Source organism: Mauremys mutica, chromosome 12 (assembly GCF_020497125.1).
Source record: "Mauremys mutica isolate MM-2020 ecotype Southern chromosome 12, ASM2049712v1, whole genome shotgun sequence".
Taxonomy (NCBI): domain Eukaryota; kingdom Metazoa; phylum Chordata; order Testudines; family Geoemydidae; genus Mauremys; species Mauremys mutica.
This window is the reverse complement of record NC_059083.1, coordinates 57,347,457-57,373,532: the sequence shown is the minus strand read 5'-3', so window position 1 is coordinate 57,373,532 and position 26,076 is coordinate 57,347,457. Positions and strand designations below refer to the sequence as shown.

General features: G+C 43.8%; 1 protein-coding gene across 1 annotated transcript in view; it reads left to right on the top strand.

Annotated features, from left to right (window-relative positions):
* The first annotated feature begins 7,315 nt into the window (after nucleotides 1-7,315).
* Nucleotides 7,316-26,076, top strand: part of LOC123344834 (myosin heavy chain, skeletal muscle, adult-like) — a 38,705-nt gene continuing 19,944 nt past the window's right edge. The window contains exons 1-21 of the mRNA XM_044981313.1: nucleotides 7,316-7,351; nucleotides 9,697-9,936; nucleotides 10,022-10,165; nucleotides 10,258-10,414; nucleotides 11,241-11,268; nucleotides 11,369-11,477; nucleotides 11,574-11,666; nucleotides 11,867-11,930; nucleotides 12,026-12,124; nucleotides 12,225-12,328; nucleotides 12,408-12,546; nucleotides 14,936-15,054; nucleotides 15,154-15,303; nucleotides 15,990-16,160; nucleotides 19,624-19,930; nucleotides 21,534-21,601; nucleotides 22,932-23,019; nucleotides 23,115-23,232; nucleotides 24,079-24,202; nucleotides 24,288-24,424; nucleotides 25,448-25,703. Coding sequence (XP_044837248.1) covers nucleotides 9,733-9,936; nucleotides 10,022-10,165; nucleotides 10,258-10,414; nucleotides 11,241-11,268; nucleotides 11,369-11,477; nucleotides 11,574-11,666; nucleotides 11,867-11,930; nucleotides 12,026-12,124; nucleotides 12,225-12,328; nucleotides 12,408-12,546; nucleotides 14,936-15,054; nucleotides 15,154-15,303; nucleotides 15,990-16,160; nucleotides 19,624-19,930; nucleotides 21,534-21,601; nucleotides 22,932-23,019; nucleotides 23,115-23,232; nucleotides 24,079-24,202; nucleotides 24,288-24,424; nucleotides 25,448-25,703 — 2,679 coding nt within the window. The 5' untranslated portion in view covers nucleotides 7,316-7,351; nucleotides 9,697-9,732. The remainder of the gene's footprint in view (nucleotides 7,352-9,696; nucleotides 9,937-10,021; nucleotides 10,166-10,257; nucleotides 10,415-11,240; nucleotides 11,269-11,368; nucleotides 11,478-11,573; nucleotides 11,667-11,866; nucleotides 11,931-12,025; nucleotides 12,125-12,224; nucleotides 12,329-12,407; nucleotides 12,547-14,935; nucleotides 15,055-15,153; nucleotides 15,304-15,989; nucleotides 16,161-19,623; nucleotides 19,931-21,533; nucleotides 21,602-22,931; nucleotides 23,020-23,114; nucleotides 23,233-24,078; nucleotides 24,203-24,287; nucleotides 24,425-25,447; nucleotides 25,704-26,076) is intronic.

The following is a 26,076-nucleotide window of genomic DNA, read 5'->3' as shown; positions in this document are numbered from 1 at the left end:
ATGTCACCATGCTACACAGTGACTGAAGAAATGCACAAAATGTGAATCTCTCTGTCACTTTGTTGTATTTATTGGTTATTCTGTCCTCACTGTTTAGGAAATAAAGATTGTAGAGACCTTTGCATACAAAGAACTAGTAGGGGCTTTTGTTTTTTACAGATTAGCTTTGGGGTCTTATTAAGGTTTGTGCACTATTGAATGTTTAATTTTAACTCTTGTCCTTTGCATGCATCCATTACAACACAGTCTTTAATTACCTGATCACATAGTATTTCTTCATTATACATTATAAAATTATTCACTGAGAGGAAAAATAGTGTTAAATGTGATACAAAGATTGAGAAAGTGAGTGCTCAAGAGTAAGAAATGCCAAATGTTAATGTTGAAAGTTCAGCCTAAATCCTATTCTATTCTATTCAGATTCTTATATCATCCTCATCATCGTGGTATCTGAGCACCTTCCAGTAGTGTATTAAGCAATGTGATTAACAATTCTCACATGTGGTTTGTTCTTTCTCTCAGCTTCTCTCCAGGAAGGAATTGTTGTGCAGAGGAGTGTTTTGGTAGGGTTTTTTGTTGTTGGTGTTTTTACATTAGGTAAAACAGGTTGGAGAAGTGCCTCTGGCACTTGGAGTGGAAGGTGGGGATGTGTGTGAGGGTGCTTAGTTCATTGGGGAGTTTGTTCCACAGTCTGGGACCAGAATTCCTCCAGGAGTTCTCAAGACCAAACGTGCCCAGTTTTTTTTAACCTTTTGACATAAATCAGATTTTCTAAATCTTTTATAATTTTTGTTGCTCTCCTCTGCACTCTTTCCAATTTGTCCACATCTTTTCTAAAGTGTGGCACCCAGAATTGGACACAATACTCCAGCTGAGGCCTCACCTGTGCCAAGAAGAGTGGGACAATTACCTCCCTTATGTATGACACGTATGACACGCCTGTTAATACTCCCCAGAATATTAGCCTTTTTCTCAACTGCATCACATTGTTGACTCATATTCAATTTGTGATCCATAAGATCCCCCAGATCCTTTTCAGAAGTACTACCACCTAGTCAATTATTCCCCATTTTGTAGTTGTGCGTTTCATTTTTCCTCTCCAAGTGAAGTACTTTGTGCTTGCCTTTTTTGAATTTCATCTAGTTGAATCCAGACCAATTATATAATTTTGTCAAGGTAGTGCTGAATTCTAATCCTGTCTTCCAAAGATCTTGCAGCCCCTCCCAGTTTGGTGTCATCTGCAAATTCAATAAGCATGCTTTCCACTCTATTATCCAAGTCATTAATGAAAATATTGACTAGCACTGGACCCAAGACTGACTCCAATAGATATACCATCTCAGTTTAACACTTAACCATTGATAAGTACCCTCTGAGTGCAGTCTTTCAACCGGCTGGGCACCTACCTTATAATAATTTCATCTAGACCACACTTCCTTAGTCTGCTTATGAAAATGTCATAGGGGACTGTGACAGAAGCCTAACTAAAATCAAGATACATCATGCTTACTGCTTCTCCCCTATCCACTAGGCCAGTGACCCTGTCAAAAATGGAAACCAGGCTGGTTTGGCATGATTTGTTCTTGACAAGTCCATGCTGGCTATTCCTTATAATCCTGTTTATCCTCTAGGTGTTTACAAATTGATTGTTTAATAATTTGTTCCAGTATCTTTCCAGATATTGAAGTTAGGCTGACTGATCTATAATTTCCCAGGTCCTCTTTGTTACCTTTTTTAAAGATAGGTCCTATATTTGTTCTTCTCCAGTCCTCTGCGACTTCACCCGGCCTCCAGGAGTTCACAAAGATAATTATTAACGGTTCCAAAGTTGATTCAGCAACTTTAACCTGTTTTTTTTGCCTATTTTGTCTTGCGTTCCTTCCCCCTTGTTAACATTAAACTGTGCTGAGTATCTGGTCACCATTAACATTTTTAGTGAAGACTAAAGCAGAACAGGCATTAAACACATCAGCCTTCTTGATGCCATCAGTTGTTAGTATTGCTACCTGCTAAGTAGAGAACCTACATTTCTCTTGCCCCTAATATATTTAACAAACATCTTACTGCCTTTTATGTCACTTGCTAGGTATAAATTATTTTGTAGCGTAGCCTTTCGATTTTGTTCCTTCAAGCTTGTGCTCTTCTTTGGTACTCTTCCTTTGCAATTTGTACAGGTTTTCACATTTTGTAGAATTTTTTTATTTTTATTTTCAAGTAACTAAATAGCTCCTGATGGAGTCAGATTGGCCTCTTGCTATTCTTGCTAACTTTCCTTAACATTGAAATAGTTGAATGCAGTGTAGTTGTAGCCGTGTTGGTCCCAGGATATTAGAGAGACAAGGTGGACGAGGTAATATATTTTATTGCACCAACTGCTGTTGGTGAAAGAGACAAGATTTCGAGCCACCCAGGGTCTTCTTCAGCAGATGTGCCTTGAATATTGTCCCTTTGAAAAACTGCCACCTCTCCTGAATTCTTTTATCTCTAAGACTTTCTTCCTATGGCACCTTACCTTCCAGTTCTCTGAGTTTGTTAAAGTCTATTTTTCTAAAGTCCGTTGTTCTTTTTCTGCTGCTCTCACTCCTTCCTTTACTTAGAATCATGAAATCTATCATTTCACGGTCACTTTCACCCAAATTGCCTTCCATCTTCAGATTCACTACAATTCCGCCCTGTTGCCTAACCACAGAGCCAGGAAAGGACTAGATATGGTAGCATGGAAACATCCATCCTACAGATCACAGCGTAGTAAGCCAGCTACAATCAACAGCAAATTCTTTAATGCACTCAGTGTACAAGGAACGTGCAGAAGGTGCTGGCTTTGAAGCAAGAATATGCTGATTTATTATCATGTCACAGAAAGAGAGTAGGAGCACAAGAAAATGACAAGCATCCATCATTCCTTCTTGGATCTGTTGCTGTCCCAGATGATTTTAGTTAGCCCTGGGAGGTAAAGCTAGATATCAGATTTAAAACTGACACAGAAGATATGTAAGTGGGACCTCTGAATCAGTGTAGTGGAATCTGAATAATCCTCCTCAGTTAACACACACTATGTCTATCATAGGGAGTCCAGAAGTGAAGCTAAAACTAAACCTAAAGGTAGAGTACAGATTAGCAGTCCAAAGTGTGTAGTTTTGGAGCTCCACAGATTAACAACTGTTTCACCCAAGAAGGAGTGGAAGAGGAGTCTAGTGCTCTCGTTGTAACAAAATCATACTGATGCTTTTGGGGAGAGACCAGCACTGCAGTGCACCTCACCAAAATTAAAATTAGAGTGGAAATTATTCATTACAGTTTTCATGCAGCACTGGAGAATTTCAAGTCTAATGTGACCTGAACAGGAATTAGATCAAAAGTCTAGATGTGGGTTTATACAAGAAATTACGAAGCCCACATCATGTGACAATGGCAAAGACTCACAGAGTCATGTTCTTTTAACACTGAACAAGACATTGTTATTAGAATAAGAAAAAAACAGAGATCCTCCCTATCTCTCTGATTCACTACAAAGCTTCTTCCTAGACTAAGAGTTGCTAAAATTTTTCATAGCCATATAATAGGATTTTATAGTGAATCCTCCCTTTAAATTCACAACCACAAGTACTGTCTCCTCTTTGCAATTGCGTAACAGTCTTGTGGCAACTACAGCAATAGCTGACAGGGAAGAGAAATAGTAGAAAAAATGTCATGTATTTTTAGCTTCTTTTAATGCAATTTAGCAGTCAAGAATAAGATAGACACCTGCACCAGGTGACCAGCACCAGGTGACGCTGGTTCTGACCACAGGGCAGGGGATTGGGTGGGTGGTGACGCTGGGTCTGGCCATGGGGCAGGGTCTCGGGTGGGTGGTGATGCTGGGTCTGGCTACAGGGCAGGGGCTCAGACGGGTGGTGACGGTGGCTCTGGCCACGAGGCTGGGGCTTGGGCGGGTGGTGATGCTGGGTCTGGCCACGGGGCAGGGGCTCGGATGGGTGGTGACGCTTGGTCTGGCCACGGGCCTGGGGCTCAGGCGGGTGGTGACAGTGGCTATGGCCACAGGGCAGGGGCTCGGGCGGGTGGTGATGCTGGCTCTGGCCACGGGGCAGGGGCTGAGGCGAGTGGTGACACTGGCTCTGGCCATGGGGCAGGTGCTCAGGTGGGTGCTGATGCTTGCTCTGGCCATGGGGCAGTGTGGCCTGGCAGGGGCTGTACTCAGATCAACTTATTTGAGTTCCCTGTCTGACAGCAAAGTGGGACGTGGGCTGGGACATGTGGGGAGGGGAGGAGTCAAAGACATTAGATCTTCTAAGACTCTGGGTTTCCTGGGAGACTCCTGGAGTTGGGCTTCCTCTCTAGGCCTCTCAATCAGACGCCTGCCTCTCTCGTTGCTACTGGCAGGCAGTGACTTCTTCTGTCACATGTCAACTTGAAAAGCAGCACTAAAGGGTGATGCCCCAGTCTGCCTCCACTGGGTGACTGCCAATGGGATGGACCAAGTGACGGCTGTCCCTCCAGGATCTTACCAAGCCGAGGCTCATTAGGTCCCATATCGGGCTGCCCTTCCTTGTCCATTAGTGTAACAGGCAATTGCACCTCTCGCAGGACACCATTCAGTTACTCTGCCTCACTCACATGAAGGGGAGCAGCTTTAGGGAACCACAGAGCAACTGATTTTGGAGACAGCAACCCCAGCAAAGTCCCTGCAGCAGGAAAAACACATACTGGGAGAGGAAACAAGGAGAGCCGCCCCTACTGGTGGGAGTGGGTTTCTGCAAATCAGCAATTCCAAGCAGGACAGCGGGGGTGCAACAGGGGTGGCTTGAGGGGAAATGGTGGTCACTCAGAGCAGAGGTGGCACAGCAGGAGGGCAAGGGGAAGGTAACTACTATTCTAACCACAGAGGAAATGTGAAGGAAATGTGAGAATGCCGAAGACTTGCTGAGACTGAAATTTGTCCGGGACACTTTTGTTCATGCCCTGATTTTTGCATGGAAGGAGTTAAAAGCCACACAAGATCTTTGACTATCCCACATAGCTGCATAGCATCTTGGTTTTATGTCTCACCTGGCAACACAGACATATTTTTGAGGTGTATAATTGCGATCCAGTTTTGTTGTGTTTTGAACAAGCCACAACTCCCACTCCAAAGCTGACCAGGTGCAGGAGTGGACATGATGCTGAGCTTCCTCCTCAGCACTTTTGAATGACTTCCATTGTAAGGAAAAAAGCTTAGGAATGAGATGAAGAGGTAGAAACATCTGAGGATACATAGATAGTAGTGTATTCTGAACTCTGGTGGGTTATAACCTGCATTCTTTCTGCTGTTTATGTAAAAGAGCGCAACCATATTCTCAAAATATGTCAATTAATATACTAGTTATTTGCATGAAGCCTCCAGATTTCTGGACCTTCAGCATTAACAGTTATGTGTGTTGATGGAAGAGGGCACAAGTGGTACAGGTTGTAGGCTCCAAAATGGCTGAGCTGAGCTCTCAGGCCAGTGCAATAGGGTGGCTCACAGCAATGCCTCCTCAATAGCGACTGACAGGAAAGATGGCGCATCCAAAGCCCTGCCTATACTGACAGGCCTGGGAGTGAGGGTATGGAGTGATGTGGGGGTTGTGCACGTAGGCCTGAATGGAAAACAACCATCAATAAAGGTTGTAAACAGTTTAAGAAAGACAGACATGAAAAATGGATTGAAAAAAGGGCCAAGCATCATGCCAAGTCTTCAGTGGGAGCCTTCACATTCCTATGTGACATCTGTTTGTGACCTTGCTCCCTACAGATCAGACTATACACTCACGAGAACACATGAGATGCCACGATGGCATAGTCAGATACAACAGAGCCACACCATGTGCAGTGAGGTGAAAGTCTTGGGAGAACAAGAGCACTGCTTTCGTTCTGAGTTTAGTTTCAGAAAGACAGAATGAAGACAGGAGAAGAGATTAGCCATGACTGATGAGTTAATTATATGTCATCCCCTTTATTGGGTAATATGAGCACATGGGATGTGATACTGTTCCATGGCTGGTCTCTGCAATGCAACCCACTACACAGACTGACACCTAAAAAGTGAGGCACAATATGTGGAATTAAAAATAAAGTTACCGTCACCCTTCAATGTGTTTGCAAGTGGGCTCCCAAATACAGCTGGGCAAAATTTTTCTACCCAAACGGGTGTTTTTTGGAACAAAAATGCAGCTTCTTTGATACCAAAAATTTTGTGAATTCATGCAGATTTTGCTGAATTGTTTTGGTCAAAAGAAACCCTTAAAAATCAGAAATGTTTCGATTTGATGTTTTCTAAACAAAAGGTTTAAATTTGTTGTTTCATATTTTTCTTAAATTGTATTTTGAAAAATTAAAAAATGTTTATAAAGCTCAAAATCTACACAAAACATTCTTCTTCTTCTTATTATTATTTAAAAATCTGTTTGCGACACCAAGCATGTACTTGGGTGGCTAGCTCTTCCTGCCGCTTGGCCGCCACAGCTACAGCTAACCACTGCTCTGATTAGTGCACTAGTCGAGCTAGTGTGGGTATATTGCCTCAAGCTGGAATGGAATTTGTAGCTCCAGCTCAAAGTGTAGATATACTGTTTTCATTTCTGGGATCAGGACTATTCTAAATCTCTCGCTCTTTGCTTTATTGCAGGATTTTCCAGACCACAGTTGCCAAAAGTCTTTATTATTATAATAATTAATAATAAACCATTTAATCTCTACTGAGCTCTATGACACAGAAATCTAAAGTGTCACATAGTAAGTCAGTGGCCCAGACAGAACTAGAAGCAAGCAGTCCCAACAGTGCCCTGCTCTAACTACTACAGGGCACTTCCTCTTCAAATTCCCAGTCATAATATTTATAGGAGATTTATTCACATAGCTGGTAAGACAACAAATATTTCTATATATATCCATGTCTTATATGAATGACAATCATGCTCTGAGTCAAGTTTGCCAAACAATACTTTGCCAAAAATGTCTTGACCTAAGAAAGAGGAGGAGGCTGCTACATGTGCAGATAAGACCCTATAAAAGTGCCCCTAGGATGAATCTGCCTTGTCCTTGCACAGAAAGCTTCAAGGTAAGTGTATGGGGGGATCTGAGCTTGCAGAGAGGAGAAAGTACCCCCTGCATTCCACACGTCCCACTGCATTCCTGCTGCTGCTAGCACTCTTTTCCAGGAGGGATTGGCTCTTTCATCAAGGCTTTTAAATCAATTTTTGAGTCATCTATACATTTTCAATCTCCAGTTTATCACTGGAGTTTCATACAGCAATAAGAAAGGAATTTCTATTTCTATTTTAGAATATTGACCAGTTTCCAGCCTGCATACTATCCATCTGGTATCACAAAAGAGGTAAGATCCTGATTTACTAATTCCCAGGGGATGGTGAGTACCCTCTAGGGTGGGATTTCTATCTAGCTCAATAAGCAGACATTGTATCCCCTAATATCTATGCCCATTGTGTAAATGCACTGTATATTGTTCCTGGGCTTTGTTGCCCATGACAGGCAGGTCTCCAAAGTGGCTGGACTTGAAGCCACTCACCACTAATGCTGGGCCGGCCAGTGCCCTCTCTCAGATACCTCTCCTGAATACACACGTCACAACGCAATTGTACACAGAGCGCTCCGACACTCCAGCTCATAGGTCCCTAATAAACCAGGACAGAGTGGCCCAACAGAGGAGACCCACTAGGGGACAGAATCTAATTACTTGTCCATAGAATAAATCTATTCTTTTAATGAGCATGTATCCAGAATTTGCTTTTCCCCCCACACCCCAAACATCACTGACAATAATTGTGCCCCATCTGAAAGAGACACACATTTCTCTGGTAAATGCTAATCAAGTTTTCATCTCTTATTGCGCAGAGTAGCTTAGTGAGTGGCACTTAGGGCATGGCTACACTTGCAGATGTAGAGCGGTTTGAGTTAAACCAGCCTTCGGAGAGCACAGTAGGGAAAGCGCTGCAGTCTGTCCACACTGACAGCTTCAAGCACACTGGCGTGGCCACATTTGCAGCTCTTGCAGTGGCATTGGAAGCGGTGCATTATGGACAGCTATCCCAGCATGCAAGTGACAGCAACATGCTTTTCAAATGGGGTGGGGTGGGGTGTGACAGGGAGTATGTTGTGTGTATGTTGGGGGAGAGAGAGTGGGTTTTTAGGGGGCTGAGAGCATGTCAGCATGCTGTCTTGTAAATTCAGACAGCAGCAGATCTCCTTCCCCTGCCACCTCTCTCTCTCACACACAGCATTACACACTAATGGTTGTTTTGTCTCTGGGCAGACAAGCATGCCGGCTGTCAGAAACAGAGCTTTGAAAGGGCATATCTGCATTCCTGCAGCAATTCAAAAACAATGACAAGAGTGGCCACTTGACTTAAGGGGATTATGGGATGTTTCCGGAGCCAATCAGAGTGCAGTAACACAACACCCCGTTCACACTGGCGCCGCGGCGCTCCAGTGGAGGTGCAGCAAACGTTATTCCACTTGCCGAGGTGGAGTACCAGCAGTGCTGTAGGTGCGGAATCAGAGTGCTGTACATGCCTTGCCAGTGTGGACGGGTAGTGAGCTAGTGTGCTTTATTGCACACTAACTTGCAAGTATAGCCAAGCCCTGAGATGCCATGTGTGAAAATGCCCTCAGAAGAAGGTTTCAGGCAGTGTTTAAGGCAGCTGGTGGCCCTTTCACACTGACTCCTTGACCAGTCTGACCCAGTAGCTCAGCTAGGGGGGGAGCAGCGGGAGTGGCCGCTCCCCCACTGAGCACAAGTGGTGCCTTTATAATTTTTTGGCACCTTTTTAACTTTTACTCTGAATGTGGGGGGGACGGACATACTGCTGCAGGGCTTGTACTCACTGGGAGGCGCTCTGGGTCTTTGGCGGCACTTCAGCAGCGGGTCCTTCAGTGCCGCTGAAGACCTGGAGCAAGTGAGGGACCTGCCACCGAAGTGCCCGCTGAAGATCCGGAGCGCCACCCGGTGAATACAAGTGCCGCAGTGGGTGCTGCCTTTTTTTATGTCCACCCTCCCCCTCTCCCCAAGTTCACTGCACCTGGCTATACCACTGGTCTGACAGTGCCACTAATGAACCAGATAGTTCTTATATAGTTAAGTAAGGAAACTGTAAAAGGAGTAATGGCAAATAAAGGCATATTGATAATATTTGGTTAACTGGAGTGGGAGAGACAGACAGACAGACAGAGCTTAAATTACATGAGAACCCAGTGCTTTATTCTCTAATGCCGGAAAATTCTTTATCAAAAGCACTGACGGTAGTAGCCTCCCTTTTGCACCTTTTCCAATATCCACCCTCCTGCTCCCTTTCCCCCAATGCCCTTCCATTGTAAGCACATGACACAGTCTAAAATGTAGACAGAAGAGAGGATGTAAGAGGGCTTTCATAATTCTAATATGTTTTTGGCTCTTCCTGGTCCCTCATGTAGGGATCTACTTATGCTATTCCTATCAACAAATGCAGTGGACAATGGAGTTCATCCCCATGTAACTGCATGGCCCCTAATTATAGAGATCTAAACAGACAAGATGAAAAAGGGGTGGGAATGAAAAGTGTGGTAAAGTGAAGCCCCATATAAGTTTCTGGGTCTAAAGTGAGTCAGAGAGCATCTCACCCAGCTCTGGGGTTTCTTTCATTCCAGGTCCTGAGTCAAAAATGTAAAATATTTTCTCCCCATCAGAGCTCACTGCTGAGCTGTCCTAGATAAACCGCAGCCATGTCGTCGGATGCTGAGATGGCCGTCTTTGGGGTGGCAGCTCCTTTCCTCCGAAAGACAGAGAAGGAGAGAATTGAGGACCAGAACAAGCCTTTTGATGCTAAGACATCGGTCTTTGTGGTGCATCCCAAGGAATCCTTTGTGAAAAGCATAATCCAGAGCAGGGAAGGAGGGAAGGTCACAGTCAAGACTGAAAAAGGAGAAGTGAGTAAAAACACGGAGTAAGGAACAGCATTTTGTTCCTCCTCTGCTCTTAGCTGATAGAAATGGGTCTCTTCTTTCCTTCCAGAGTTTGACTGTTAAGGACGATCAAGTCTTCTCCATGAACCCTCCCAAATATGATAAAATCGAGGACATGGCGATGATGACCCATCTCCATGAACCTGGTGTCCTGTATAACCTCAAAGAGCGTTACGCAGCCTGGATGATCTATGTAAGTACAGGCTGAAGTCTTTCCTGGACTTCCAAACCAACAGCTACACTAAATCACGTGGAAGCCAACCAGGCTATCTCCCTTTCTTTCAGACCTACTCAGGTCTCTTCTGTGTCACTGTCAACCCCTACAAGTGGCTGCCTGTGTACAACCCAGAAGTTGTGACTGCCTACAGGGGCAAAAAGCGTCAAGAGGCCCCTCCCCACATCTTCTCCATCTCTGACAACGCCTATCAGTTCATGTTAACTGGTGAGTGGCTCAACTCCTGAAAAGCGATTACAGAATGAAAATTTCTTATGAGGAATCACAATCTTCTTTCCGGGAAATATGACATGCAGCTAACGACACCAAAACACATTCAGAACTAGCAAAGTGCAAACATTAATTTGTTCAAAAACAAACTGAACCTGACCCAAACATTAGCCCAGCTCTCGAAGAACCCAAAGCAAACCTTTTTGGAAGTTCACAAGCATGTGGTTAATGGAAAAAGTACAGAATGTCCATATCTGCTTCTGTACATTCTGGCTCTAGCTGGGCCCAAAGAAGAACTGTCAAAAATCATGACGCTCTGTTCTCAGGAAGCCTGATTCTTCCTGACTTTGCATCTTATGTGTCATTTACACTTGTGCAAAGTGGTGCATCATAATTCTCCACACCCCTACACCTTGCACAGTAATTCGCACACACTTTGCACTCTTCTTGCACTGATGCTATGCAGATGGTTATAAACTGAGGATCAAGTCATTATTCTGTATAACCCTTTGTTGTCCAGAGAGATAAGTAGCTTCATCAGATTTCTGCAAGAGGGAATTCTGTGAAAGGGAAGTGGGTATAAGTATCCTGGGGTGGCTCTATTGAGCTGCATGAGCGTATAGTTATTATTTATTATGGCCAGGATTTTCAAAGAGGCCTAAGGGAGTTAGATGCCCAATTCCTATGGACTTTGAGTTAGTTGCCTGATGTCCTGAGGCCCCTTTGCAAATCCCAGCACTTATTTGTTTCATTCCGTTTTCAGTGAGTTCAATGTTACTCAGTAACTCTTTCAAAAGTCTCTTTGGTTCTGTCTCTTTCACAGATCGGGAGAATCAGTCGATCCTCATCACGTATGTATATTTCCCTGCTCCGGTTTTTGTTGGCTTTGCTGTGCGCTGCAGGAAGAAACTCTTTGGTTATGTGTTCTCTGCTTCTCTGTTTGATTTGCAGCGGAGAATCCGGTGCTGGAAAGACTGTGAACACCAAGCGTGTCATCCAGTACTTTGCAACAATTGCAGTTTCTGGGGAGAAGAAGAAGGAAGAGCCAGGCAAAATGCACGTGAGTTGGTCACTAGAGATGGGATTAAATGTTCCGTTCTGAAACTGCAATGTGGTTTAAAACAATCTCAATTTGACAATAATTATTACTTTGTAGGGGACCCTTGAAGATCAAATCATCAGCGCCAACCCCCTGCTGGAGGCCTTTGGGAATGCCAAGACCGTGAGGAATGACAACTCCTCTCGTTTTGTAAGTTTTTCTTTTGACAAAATTGCTCCTAGTCACAAGTGCAATGATGGGCCACATATGTTCCCATCATTAGACTGTGATAATATAAATCTTGGCTGAGATTCAAACCTGCTGAAGGGACCCCCAGGGCAGCTTTGCAAATCTCACTTTTGGAGTCTGCCTGTGAGGGTTTTAAATGAAATGACTTTTTTCCTTTAAAGGGTAAATTCATCAGAATCCACTTTGGTACCACAGGGAAACTGGCTTCTGCTGACATTGAAACATGTAAGGGACCTCCCTTTATGGGTCACAATTCTCTGTCTCTCTTTCTTTCTCATTGTGTTTTCTTGTTACTAATTGTACTTTACCTGCCTTGCAAGATCTGCTGGAGAAATCTAGAGTCACTTTTCAGCTCAAGGCGGAAAGAAGCTACCACATATTTTATCAGATCATGTCCAACAAAAAGCCAGAACTAATTGGTAAGAAACGTTTTAACTCTTTTGGTGGAACTGGTCACTGATGAACTCAGGAACATGGTCAATTAAATTATACCCATATATATCCTATGCTTGTTTTCAGAGATGCTCCTGATTACCACCAACCCATATGACTTCCCATTTGTGAGTCAAGGTGAGATCACTGTAGCCAGCATCGATGACCAGGAAGAGCTGATTGCCACAGATGTAAGTAACACATGAGAATTATTGTGTGGAGTGTTAACTTTACTAGAGAAGTTATTTATATTACTGATTCTTTTGACAGAGCGCCATTGACATATTGGGTTTCAGTGCTGAGGAAAAAACAGCCATTTACAAGCTGACAGGGGCAGTCATGCATTATGGGAACCTGAAATTCAAGCAGAAGCAGCGTGAAGAGCAGGCAGAGCCAGATGGCACAGAAGGTATTGGCAAAATCTGTATCTAAACTCTCAAGCAATAACTCAAGGCCAGATTAACAGATATGTTCTGGATGTTTCATGCAACTCTAGCATTGCAAATGGCGGATAGCTCAGTGGTTTGAGCATTAACCTACTAAATCCAAGGTTGTGAGCTCAATCCTTAAGGGGGCCACTTAGGGATGTGGGGCAAAAATCAATACTTGGTACTGCTAGTGAAGGCAGGGGGCTGGATTTGATGACCTTTTGGGGGTCCCTTCCAGATCTGTGGGATAGGGTGTATATCTCCATATATTTAACATTAATTTGGCTTAAGCACATAATTCAGTTGAGTTCCGACCTGCTTTGCATCACTGGAACGCACATAAGAGCCAGAGTTTGCTAGTGAATCTGTCCCTATGTCTGCTGCTATATTAGACACTGATTTGCCACTCCGTCATCAGTTTGACATTGATGTAAGTCCACTAATGTCAGTGGTGTTGCCCTGGTGTAAAGCTAAAGTAATGCAGTGAAGAATCCTTCCAAAGTCTCCGCCAACAGTGATGAAGAAACAGAGAAGCAAAGGGCCTAATTTTACATGGCCTGGCACCTAGTCCCTCACTTAGTGAAGGGGGATTTGATAGCAGCCTTCAATTTCCTGAAACGGGGTTCCAAAGAGGATGGAACTAGGCTGTTCTCAGTGGTGGCAGATGACAGGACAAGGAGCAATGCTCTCAAGTTGCAGTTGGGGAGGTCTGGGTTGGCTATTGCCTGCTCTGGTTTTTGTTAGCTGGTTTGGTGTGCAAACACCTTTTCTTCCCCCACCAGGGCCATCCCTAGGGGAGTGCCCCACGAGGGACATTGCGGGCCCTGCGCTGGGGTCTGGGCTGCAGGGGCAGCTCCAGGCCCCAGCACGCCAAGCACGTGCTTGGGGCGGCATGCCGCGGGGGGCGCTCTGCCGGTCGCCGGGAGGGCGGCAGGCAGGGCTCCGGTGGACCTCCCGCAGGCGTGCCTGCGGCGGGTCCGCTGGTCCCGCGGCTCCACCGAAGCCCGAGCCCAACGCAGCACAGGGCCAGGCAAATGGGTCTGGCAGCCCAAGCCCCATGGAGCATGGGGCCAGGCAGTTGGGGCTGGCAGCCCAAGCCCTGCAGATTGCGGAGCCGGCAGCCCAGCAGAGGTGGCTCTAGACATTCCAGCTGACCCTCCGCAGGCACGCCTGCGGGAAGTCCACCGAAGCCACGGGACCAGCGGACCCTCCACAGGCACGCCTGCGGGAGGTCCACCGGAGCCATGGGACCGGCGACCGGCAGAGCGCCCCCCGCGGCATGCCTCTGTGCTTGGGGCGCTGGAATGTCTAGAGCCACCTCTGCTGGGCTGCCGGCTCCGCAATCTGCAGGGCTTGGGCTGCCAGCCTCAACTGCCTGGCCCCATGCTCCATGGGGCTTGGGCTGCCAGACCCATTTGCCTGGCCCTGTGCTGCGTTGGGCTCGGGGTGCCGGTGCCTCCGCTGACCAGGGCTCAGCTGCTTGCTCAGCGCTCCACCGGGCTTGGGCTGTCTACTCTGGAACTAGGTCCCACCTGCTGCCTCCCATGCCTGGGGTCCTCTGGCCGCCATTAAGGACATTTTTCTGGCGAACACCCTGTAACACTGTGCGAACCCCCAGGGTTCACAAACCTCAGTTTGGAAACCACTGCTCTAGGATGTATGTCTCTGGAAGGGAATGTAGGAGTGGTTCTATAAATAGTCATTATTTCAAGGTCAGTTGTTCATTCTGTCAAAAGCTAACTGCTCTTTACAGAGTGAAAACGCTTCACTTTCTTGAGAGGATTAGGATCTAAGGACAAATGCAAACAGAACTAAAGAAAACAGTTGTAAGAAAACATGACCCATTATAGACCTGGTCATGATATATTCAATAATGGCATTACATGCTGTTATTAATAATAAAATCATTTAAGCAATTTCAGCCAACACTGGAGGCCATAGGAGCTGTGGGATCTGAAGTCAATGGAACTGCACAGGTTTAGGTCAAGCCAATGTTTGGCCATTAGCCTGTTTCCTTCTGATCATTCAGAAATCAGAATCCCTAGACAAGCTGCACAGTAAAGTGGCAAAGAAAGAACTCCAAAGACATCTTTCCATTCTGGCTGTTCATCTGCTTCTTTCTCCTTAAAAATGGTTTTTATTTGGCCCTTATGAGGTATTTGTAAACAAATTCTTACAATCACTTGATGTACAGACCCTCTCAGTCAAATGCAAAACAATACATCAAGAAATCAAGGAAGCTCTAAACTCCATAATTACTGGAGTTATTAATAGATGTGGTAGTTGGTAAAACACAAACAGATCTCATTGCTCTTTTCTAGTAATTATAAATGACATCAAAGCCTATCTTTCATTCCTCTCTCTGTTTAGTGGCTGACAAAGCAGCCTACCTGATGAATCTGAACTCCGCTGACCTGCTCAAAGCCCTGTGTTACCCCCGAGTCAAGGTTGGGAATGAATATGTGACCAAAGGTCAAACCGTGCAGCAGGTAACAATTGGTGATCTAGAACTCCTGGTTTGCATTAACACACCCAGGTTTCTTCCTCTGCTTGGTATGGTAACACCAGTCCTTCTCCCACTGCTGTAGGTGCACAATTCAGTGGGTGCTCTGGGAAAGGCGGTCTATGAGAAGATGTTCCTGTGGATGGTTGTTCGTATCAACCAGCAGCTGGATACCAAGCAGCCCAGACAGTACTTCATTGGTGTCCTGGACATTGCTGGCTTTGAGATCTTTGATGTAAGGAGCAGGGATTTGACAGCAAGTTCCTGGAAGGGACACTCAGGGGTTATGAGAACTTTGAGGGTTTTTTTAACATTATATATTTTTTATTTAAATAATTTCCTGTAAAAGCCTGACTTTTCTGCAGAAACAGGTGTCTCTTGATCTTCCACTAAGGCAGCATGACCCTCTAATGGCTCCATTTTTTTGATAGACTTGTGTGGTACATGTAGAAATGACAACTGCATTGAAAGTGCCTTCAAATTGTTAACAGGTGGTGCCTAAAAGAAAATAAATGATTGTGTACCTAACTCAAATTTTTAGGTGTTTATGGCACCTGGAGGGCAGTTTGCTAACTCCCAGGCAGGCTTGGGGCTGAGGGTTGGGAAATGTCTGAGTAGGCCAGAGGGTTGAGAGCTCAGAAGGAGCTGGCCAGGCTCAGACCCAAATGCCTGGTCAAAGATCAGGGCCAAGAGTTGAGAAATGCCTGAGTAGACTTGGGTCCCAGAGCACAGAAATACCTGGACATGCCTGGGTCTGATACTGCAGAACTGAGAATAGAACTCCCAAAACATCTGGCTGGCTCTAGGGAGAAGAATTCAGAAAGTCTCCCAGGATTTGCTAAGCAATAGTAGCATTGCTCTTCATACTTTAGCTTTTTCACATATACATTGAAAGTAATCAATTTCTTTGCATTTTTGTAGTACAACAGCCTGGAGCAGCTGTGCATCAACTTCACCAATGAGAAACTGCAACAGTTTTTCAACCACCACATGTTCGTGCTGGAGCAGGAGGAGTACAAGAAGGAGGGAATCGAATGGGAGTTCATTGACTTTGGGATGGACCTGGCTGCCTGCATTGAGCTCATTGAGAAGGTATCTTTTCAATTCAAATGCCTTATATATTCAAGAATTCTTTAATTACTATGGGTTGCATTGAATTTTAGACGAGTTTTCCATGCTCAGGGCTATAAACATCTTGACCCATAATGTTTTAATTTTTTAGTCTGAAACATTAAGAAGACCACACACAGCTTTATGACAACAGTCCTGCACCTTCTTTCCAAAAGTGGAAAGATGGCATCGTTTACCTTTAGCAGGATTCTTTTCAGAATCCTGGACACAGATTTAATTTTAAAGCATACCCAGAAAGCCCCACTATCACAACTCAAAGAGATAGTATCCTGGAAGTTAAATTTCTCTACTTTTTGTCAGTGGAATACATCATTCTTTTCAGGAAAACCAGAAGTAATTCCTGAAAAAGATGTAAATTTTTCTGCCTTGATGTGATTATTGTACAGAGAGCAGGAACTTTATGCCAATTTTATGTGTTGAAAGGTCTGCTTCTGCATGTTGTTGTCAATAGGACAGTTCACCTGCTGGGAACTCAATTTTCATGCTGAAATATGTACTGATTATTTTGATGTCTTTCTTCACAGATACTGTAACCATTTTTGACAAGCTGAATGTTTGTAATGCACATGCATTATTAATCATTATTATTTGTTGTAGTGCAGGAGCTCCCAGGTCACTAACTAGGACCCTGTTGTGCTAGGTACCATATACCTTATATACATAAGGTTAAATCAGGCTGGGCCAATATAGACGATCTTTCATTTCTATGGCCTCTTTGGATGTGAAGATGAGGATTTTGACCGTGTTTCCACATTTTGGAAGATTCCTTTTGATTTTCAGGTCGTTAAAGAACCATATTAATCTCTTACTATTTTTCCTGTCTTTCCTTTGCATTAGGATAGTTTACAGTTGTGCCTTTACATTGTCTCCTTGAGAAACGGCCAGCTCTCCTGAACTCCTTTATCCCTTAGATTTTCTTCCTATGGGATCTCTCCTGCCATTTCTCTGAGTCTCTTAAAGTCTCCTTTGCTGAAGTCCATTGTCCTTATTCTGCTGCTCTCACTCATTCCTTTCCTTAGAATCATGAAATCTGCCATCTCATGATCACTGTCACTCAAATGGCCTTCCACCTTCAGATTCGCTACCAATTCTTCCCTGTTGGCCAGAATCAAGTCTAAAATGGCTGTCCCTGTGGTTACTTCCTCCACTTTATGGAACCAAAAGTTGTACGCAGCACATTCCTAGCATGGCTGGCTCCAGTTTTTTTGCAGCCCGCAGCTGTGAAGAAAAAAAAAAAGAAAAAAAGAAAAAACAATTGAGCTGCCACCAAAGTGCTGCTGAAGAGGAAGAGAAGGAGTGAAGGACTTGCCGCCAAATTGCCGCCGAAGACTGTAGCAGAGCAATTGGGCTGCCGCTGAAGAGGAAGCGAGGCACTGAAGGACCCACCTCCGAATTACCACCGCAGACCTGGATGTGCCGCCCCAACAATGGATGGAGTGCCGCCCCAATCTATTGTCTGCCCCAGGCACCTGCTTCCTTCACTCCCACCTACTTCTGGACCTCAGAACAAATGGATATATTCTTGTCAGAACCTTCTCCCTTTTCCTCCCGCCTGTCCTTCCTGAACAAGCTGTACCCCTCTGTATCAATATTCCAGTCAGATTTATCCCTCCAAGCCTCTGTGATTCCAATTAAGTCATAATTTAGTTATTTTATTTTTCACATCCCTTCTAGCATAAATAACATTAATTTTCATGAGCCATTAATGTATCTAGGGTTGATTGAAAAAATCAGATGAATAATTTATTCAGAAAATGTTCATTTTTCAAATGAAGGAGGGGGGTCTCTCCCCTGCCACAGCAGCCACAGAGCTGATGCTGGGAAGGAGGGCCGTCTCTCCCTGGCAGCCGCAGCCATGGAGCTGGGGAAAGTCACCTCCTTCTTCGGCTGCCGCAGCCCTGCATGTCCCAAATTCCCCAACCCCCTCTTCTAACCCCACTGCCCCCCTCCCACCTAGCCCCTATTCCCCTCAAGGCCAGCACCTCACCTTACATGTGCGTCTTCTCTAGGGTTGAGGCACCTTATTAGTGGAGCCAAGCCCATGTGGCTCCACTAATCAGGTGGGTAGCCCTTCATTCTTTCCTGTGCAGCTGCCCAGGTACGCACCTTAGGGGAACTATCCACGGACCACTTGAATGGAGCTCGCAGACCACTGGTGGTCCACGGACCACAGTTTGAGAGCCTCTGTCCTAGAGCATATTGTTTAGAGAAATATCCAATCTTGATTAAAAAATTATCCATGCTGGAGAATTCACCACGACTCATGGTAAATTATTCTAATGGTTAATTATCCTCACTCTTAAAAAAATTACACCTTATTTCCACTCTGAATTTGTCTAGCTTCAAATTCCAGCCATTTGATAGTGTTATACCTTTCTTTGCTAGACTGAAGAGCCCATTATTAAATATTTGTTTCCCATGTGGATACTTATAGACTGTAATCACATCACTCCTCACCTTCTCATTGTTAAGTGAAGAAGATTGACCTCCTTGAGTCTATCACTATAAGGCAGGTTTTCTAATCCTTTAATCATTCTCATGGCTCTTCTCTGAACCCTCTCCAGTTTATCAACATCCTTCTTGAATTGTGGGCACCAGAACTAGGTGCAGTATTCCAGCAGCAATTCTAAGCAATCTCTGGGCAGTTCTGCCAAATACAGAAATAAAATAACCTCTCTACTACTGCTCAAGATTCCCCTGTTTATGCAGCCCTGGGTCGCATTAGCTCTTTTGGCCACAGCATTGAACTGGGAGCTCATGTTCAGCTGATTATCCACCATGGCTCCCAAATCTTTTTCAGAGTCGCTGCTTCGTGGGATAGAGTCCTCCATCCTGTAAGTGTGGCCCACATTCTTTGTTCCCAGATGGATACACTTACATGTAGCCATATTAAAATGCATAGTGTTTGCTTGAGCCCAGCTTACCAAGTGATCAAGCTCACTCGGTGTCAGTGACCTGTCATCTTCATTATATGCCATTTCCTCAATTTTTGTGTCATCTGCAAACATTATCAGTAATGATTTTATGGTTTCTTTCAGGTCATTGATAAAAACGTTAAATAGTGTTGGGCCAAGAACTAATCCCTGTGGGTTCCCATTAGAAACACACCCATTCAATGATGATTCTCCATGTACATTTAGATTTTGAGATTTATCGGCTTAGCCAGTTTTTAATCCACTTAACGTGTGCCATGTTAATTTTATATCTTTCTAGTTTTGTAATCAGAATGTGATGAGTATGAAACCAAATGCCTTACAGAAATATAAGTATATTACATCAACACTATTACCTGTCCTCTAAAGCACTAGTAATATCCTCTTTTTAACTAGACCAAGAGATGGTCATGTTGTTGCATCCAGAAAATCCTCATGTAATCTCTCTCTCTTCTCTTATCCCCTTTCTTATCTGTTGCTGTTTCTTTCAGCCAATGGGTATTTTCTCCATCCTGGAAGAGGAGTGCATGTTCCCCAAGGCAACTGATGCTTCTTTCAAAAACAAGCTCTATGACCAGCATCTTGGCAAGTCCAACAACTTCCAGAAGCCCAAGCCTGCCAAAGGAAAGGCTGAGGCCCACTTCGCCCTGGTGCACTATGCTGGCACTGTGGACTACAACATCACTGGCTGGCTCGAGAAGAATAAAGATCCCTTGAATGAAACTGTCATTGGGCTGTACCAGAAATCGTCAATGAAAACACTGGCTTTGCTCTTTGCCACATATGGTGGAGATGCAGGTAATTTCTGTAAAATCAGTATTTTAATTGAGTCACAATAAACTGATTCCTCTAGAATCCCTACCAGTTCTAATCTAGCAGCACACTGTAGAGAGTGAAAAGTCACCTTCTGCCTGTGGCTTGGTCTTATTAACAAGGAAATAAAAAATCAGATCAAGTGTAGCTCAAGCCTCCTCCTTAGTATTGTCAAGACTGTGCATTGCACACCCTAGATCCTCTTTCTCCAGACAGCCACTCCTACCTCCCTTACAAATGGGTGTGATAATAGGGCTGTCAAGCAATTAAAAAAATTAAAAGTGATTAATCGCACGATTAAAAAATTAATCGCAATTAATAGCACGATTAATCACACTGCTAAACAATAATGGGATACCATTTATTTAAATATTTTTTCATGTTTTCTACATTTTCAAATACATTGGTTTCAATTACAACGCAGAATACAAAGTGTACGGTGCTCACTTTATATTTATTTTTGAGTGCAACAGCTCTCTTTAGAAATCTCACATTAGTACCGGCTTTGCATTTTGTCAAATTTGCAGTGAAAGTGTTCTTAAAATGAACAACATGTGCTGGGTCATCATCTGAGACTGCTATAACATGAAATATATGGCAGAATGTGGGTAAAACAGAGCAGGGGACATACAGTTCTCCCCCAAAGGAGTTCAGTCACAAATTTAATTGGTGCATTATTTTTTTAATGAGCATCATCAGCATGGAAACATGTCCTCTGGAATGGTGGCCCAAGCATGAATGGGCATGAAGGGGCATGATCGTTTAGCATATCTGACATGTAGCAATGCCGGCTACAAAAGTGCCATGCAAATGCCTGTTCTCACTTTCTGGTGTCATTGTAAATAAGAAGAGGGCAGCATTATCTCCTGTAAATGTAAACAAACTTGTTTGTCTTAGCAATTGGCTGAACAAGATGTAGGACTGAGTGGACTTGTAGGCACTGAAATTTTACATTGTTTTGTTTCTGACTGTATTCAGAGTAGCAGCCGTGTTAGTCTGTATCCGCAAAAAAAAAACAGGAGTACTTGTGGCACCTTAAAGACTAACAAATTTATTGTAGCATGAGCTTTCGTGAGCTAAAGCTCAACAAAAAAAATCTACATTTGTAAGTTGCACTTTCATGACAAAGAGATTGCACTACTGTACTTATATGAGGTGAATTGAAAAACACTATTTCTTTTTTTATCATTTTTACAGTGCAAATGTTTGTAATCAAAATAATATACACTGATTTCAATTACAACACAGAATACAGTATATGTGAAAATGTAGAAAAACATCCAAAATATTTAATAACTTTCAATTGGTATTCTATTGTTTAACACTGCGATTAATGCTGTGATTAATCATGATTAATTTTTTTTAATTGTGATTAATTTTTTTGTTAATTGCGTGAGTTAACTGGGATTAATCGACAGCCCTAATAATGAGCTGTCTGCTGTAGCAGAAACCATTAGTCCTTTCTCAGCATGACCAATGTTTATTAACAGGGTTGGCTGTTACAGGCAAACAGAACCAGCCTGTGAGAGTAACTGTTCAAACCTTAAAGTGCGTCCTTTTAATTTTGTCCTTTTTATGTGTGATTCAGAGGCTGGAGGCAAGAAGGGAGGCAAGAAGAAGGGTTCTTCTTTCCAGACCGTCTCTGCTCTTTTCAGGGTGCAGTACATTGTTCATTATTGTGTTCTCTGTGATGGTGGGTTGGAAATTCCCTTTACATCTAAAAAATCTATTTTCCTAGTGGTCTCAGTTGTGAACTTTTTAAGTCAAAAAGCCTCTTTCAGTTGCTCTTAAAGGGCCTGGTCCAAAGCCCATCGAAATCAGTGGAAAGACACCCATCTTTGGATGATGTCTAAAGTACTGTGGCCTTTACACAGGATTAAACCAATAGGGCTAAATTTGCCCTCTACTGTGCCCACTATGTACTAGCATTAGTGGGTCTGGCTGCCCGCCTTAGGCTGCCTGCCTGCCGAGCATGGGGGGATGTGCAGAAGGAGTAGGGCCAGCACAGTGGGTCCAAGACCACCTGCTTTCTAGCAACTGGCACAGGGGATATGACAGAGGAAAAGCGGCATGGTCCAGCTAATGTCTGGAAGCCAGAACAGGCTCTTGGTGTTATGGGCAGTAGGCACATCTTAGAATTGCCCAGGGATTGCTTAGAACTGTGTCTTGGGGCAGCCTTTATAGCTAACAATGCAGCCTCCCTCCTGATTTGTGCCTAGTGCAGCAGCGTCAGATCTGAGGAGGTGGCTCATAGTAACTCCATTTCTATTCCGTGGCAGAGTTACTCTGAATATACCTAGGTGTAACGGGAAGCAGAGTCTGTCCTTTTGTCTCCTCTCCCATGATGAAGATGTCAGAAACAATTATGTCAAACCAAACTAGTCTTGAGACCCCCCCACCCCACCCCGAGATGCTGTTATAGGATTTAGTATTTCCCTTCCTGCTTCCTTCGCTTTCTGTGGAAATTGTTACAGGGTCGTGTGCAGCCTTCCACTCAGCTCTGGATTTCAGGGATGTTAATGGCCCATACTGCCTACATTTCAAACACCTGAAAACACAGAAGTGTGTCATTTGTTAGCCTCTCCTGCCACTGCATCTGCCCCCGTCCTCTCTCATCCCCTCTGCATTTTCCAATATAATCAACAGAAAGAAACACCTTGTTCAGAATGATGGCCTGATGTTTGCAGATAATCATCTTTGAAAATTTCCTCTTTTGGTTTCCATAACAGCCCTTTTGGCCATTTCCCATTAGTTTCTGGTCCTGTCTTGGTAGCCTTTTCCAGCTTGCTCAAGTAGTGCCACTTTCAGAGTTTTATATCTCACTTTAATGACCGTGTTCAAGATCCAAAGAAAGAGAGCACCTTAGGTTAGAATGACCCCAGCTGGGAAGCTAGTCTGTCTACATTGGTAATGGATTTACTGCATCTATCGGTGAGCATACAGATGCAACACTTGTTAACCTAAACCTTTGCTTATGGTCTCACAGGAGAATTTAAACAAGCTGATGAGCAATCTGAGAAGCACTCATCCTCACTTTGTGCGATGCATCATTCCCAATGAAACCAAGACACCCGGTAAGAAGCGCCAGTGTACAGAGATCTCAGAGAGATTTCTGCCATTCCTTCTGGGCTGCACAATAAGGTACTAATTCATGCTGTGATTTGTTAAGGTGCCATGGAACATGAACTCGTATTACACCAGCTGAGGTGTAACGGCGTGCTGGAAGGGATCAGAATTTGCAGGAAAGGATTCCCCAGCAGAGTCATTTATGCAGACTTTAAACAGAGGTCAGACTCCTCCAATCCCTGTTCCATTCGCTCTGTGTTGAGTAGCTTGCATTTTCTAACTGCTTTAACTATTGTAGTCACTCCAGCACCCAGCACATGTTGTGTGTATAGAAGAAATTTAGAACCAAACTGGTGTAGTCCAAAAAGCAGCAAAAATGCCACACTTTTCTTATGTGGGGGGAGGGAAAGAGGCTGGGTGAGCAGTGGAGTGGCCATGCCAGGTGACTATGTAGCCCTTTAAATACCATAAAGCTGAATTTCATGATGGGTCTGTTTGTGGGACCTCAGAATAGGTGCTTCTTGGGAGGCAGTGACAGAGACATGGCCAGTGTGGCTGAGAATTCTATGGCCCACTGAGCCACAGCTGTGGATAGTGTAGGTGCAGTGGGACATGGCTACTACTAATTCTCATGTGCTGTATTAGCAATATTAGCTTGATTGCACTGATGCACTGTTTCTTCTCTCGGGTTTGTTTCTCTCCACATACATGCTTGCATAGCTCCCCACACACAAGGTTCTTTATTTGGGGATGTGACTTTTACCCTTGGAGATGGAGAAACATATCAGCCTGACATCCCTGGAGACCAATCTCATCTATGCATTGAGAACAGTTAATATAAATACATTGCAAGCAGTCATAGTGCAAGCTTTTTCACTTTGCCCTGAAAATGTGCTTCCTTCTGACCTGGAATGTCATCTAAAAGCATGAGAAAGAAATTCATTCTTCACAGCTCCATACACTCCTTGATTCTACTGTGGAAAATCCTAACAATGGGGCCCGTTAGTGACACATATAATTATGGTTTCAGCAATGTAAGTATCTTCATAGTCCATTTTCTCCAACAGATACAGGATTTTAAATGCAAGCGCTGTTCCAGAAGGACAGTTCATGGATAGCAAGAAGGCTTCTGAGAAACTACTTGGGTCCATTGATATTGATCAGACCCAGTATAAATTTGGTCACACCAAGGTACAGACACTCTTTGATTCAAACACCATCTAATTGTGTTTTGTCCAGAATGAAAGTGATGTTTTGTAATATTCCCTTTTTCAAGGTGTTCTTCAAAGCAGGACTTCTGGGTCTTCTAGAGGAGATGAGAGATGATAAACTGGCACAGCTTATCACCCGCACACAAGCCATGTGTCGTGGCTTCCTGATGAGAGTGGAGTTCCAGAAAATGATGGAAAGAAGGTAGCAATGTACTGCATTTGGTCTTTTGGGTTTGTGTCACCCTACAGAGGTGAAATGAACAGAATTGGAGGGGTGGACTCAGTCTAACTTAGATCTCATTAATCCACTGTATCAATGTGTGAGCACTTAGTAGAGTTGGGTGAAAATTTTCAGACAAATAGTTCATTTGCTGAAAAATGCAGTTTCAGGTTGACCTAAGCTAGTCACAAAATTGCTGATAGTTTAGTCCCAAAAACTGAGGCTAGAGTCACAAGGAAACTTAAATGCTATATAGACAACCGGAGGAGAAGGTAGAGACACAGCATCACCCCCACTTTCCCCTCTGGTCTGGGGAATCTAGCCTTTCTTTTCCTTTGCTTTTATTAAATGAAAATTTAAAAAGCCTGAACTCAAAACAAAAGGTTTTATTCAATCTTAAATGAAATTTTCCAACTTTTTCAATCCACTGAAAATTCAGAAAAATATTAGTTTGGGTTCAACCCAAACTGAATTTTTTTTTAAATTTTATTTTTCGGAACTGCCAGTGAACGAAAAACTCAGTTATTTGCACAGCTCTATCTGGGAGTGTAAAAGGATATAACTGGTATACCAAGCAGCAAGAAGAAGGTGTAATAAAGTGCGTGTTAGACTATAGGTGGCCAACTTTAACTTACACCTTCCAGTTGGGTACTTTTATGCTAAATTCTCAACCTGTGAGTTATACCAATTCAGAGTCCCTTAGACTTCAAAACACTCATCAGAGGGAGTGGGTCAGTTACAGATGTGATGTGTAAAGAGGGAGTGAAAGTTTATCCCGGTTTGTGAGTGTGAGTCTACAGAGAACAGACATCAGTTCAACATGCACATTAAGGAGATCGACAGTGGAGTTTTACTGCCCCTAGACTTTCTAAGGCTCAAGCAGGTCCAAAGATGTAACCTTCAGAGTAGTGCTTTTTCAAGTGAGTGGCCCCAGTGCTACTCACAATTAGTAACATTGCAGTATCTGGCCTTTAACATTAACCATATATTCTGATTACATTATAGAGAGTCCCTCTTTTGTATCCAATACAACGTTCGCTCGTTCATGAATGTCAAGCACTGGCCCTGGATGAAGCTGTACTTCAAGATCAAGCCCTTGCTGAAGAGTGCTGAATCTGAGAAGGAGATGGCCAACATGAAGGAAGAGTTTGAGAAAACGAAGGAAGAGCTTGCTAAGTCTGAGGCAAAAAGGAAAGAACTGGAGGAAAAAATGGTGACCCTGCTGCAAGAGAAAAACGACCTGCAGCTCCAAGTGCAGTCTGTGAGTATCACCAGTGCATTTGACCCTTATTGCAGGTAGAAAGGTCCAAGCTGAAAGTTCCAAATGCAACTTTCCCATGAAGCATCCCATTAATAGCACTGGGATCAGTGTTTGGCCAAGATAAAATATTCTCAGTGTTTAAAATATAAAGTATCGGTGTATAAATAAATAACAATACTCCCAGTCACGTATGACAGGTCATGCCCTAAAACAAGGTGAGAGCAAGCAAATTCAAAGAAACAAAGTTATGCTCTTTAAATACTCCTGCCTCATCCATGGCAACTTAGGCAACATCTACAATACAAACTATGGCTGGTGGCCTGTAGGGTACATGTGGCTACCCACAGCAGTGAAAAGCAGGCTACGGCTACAT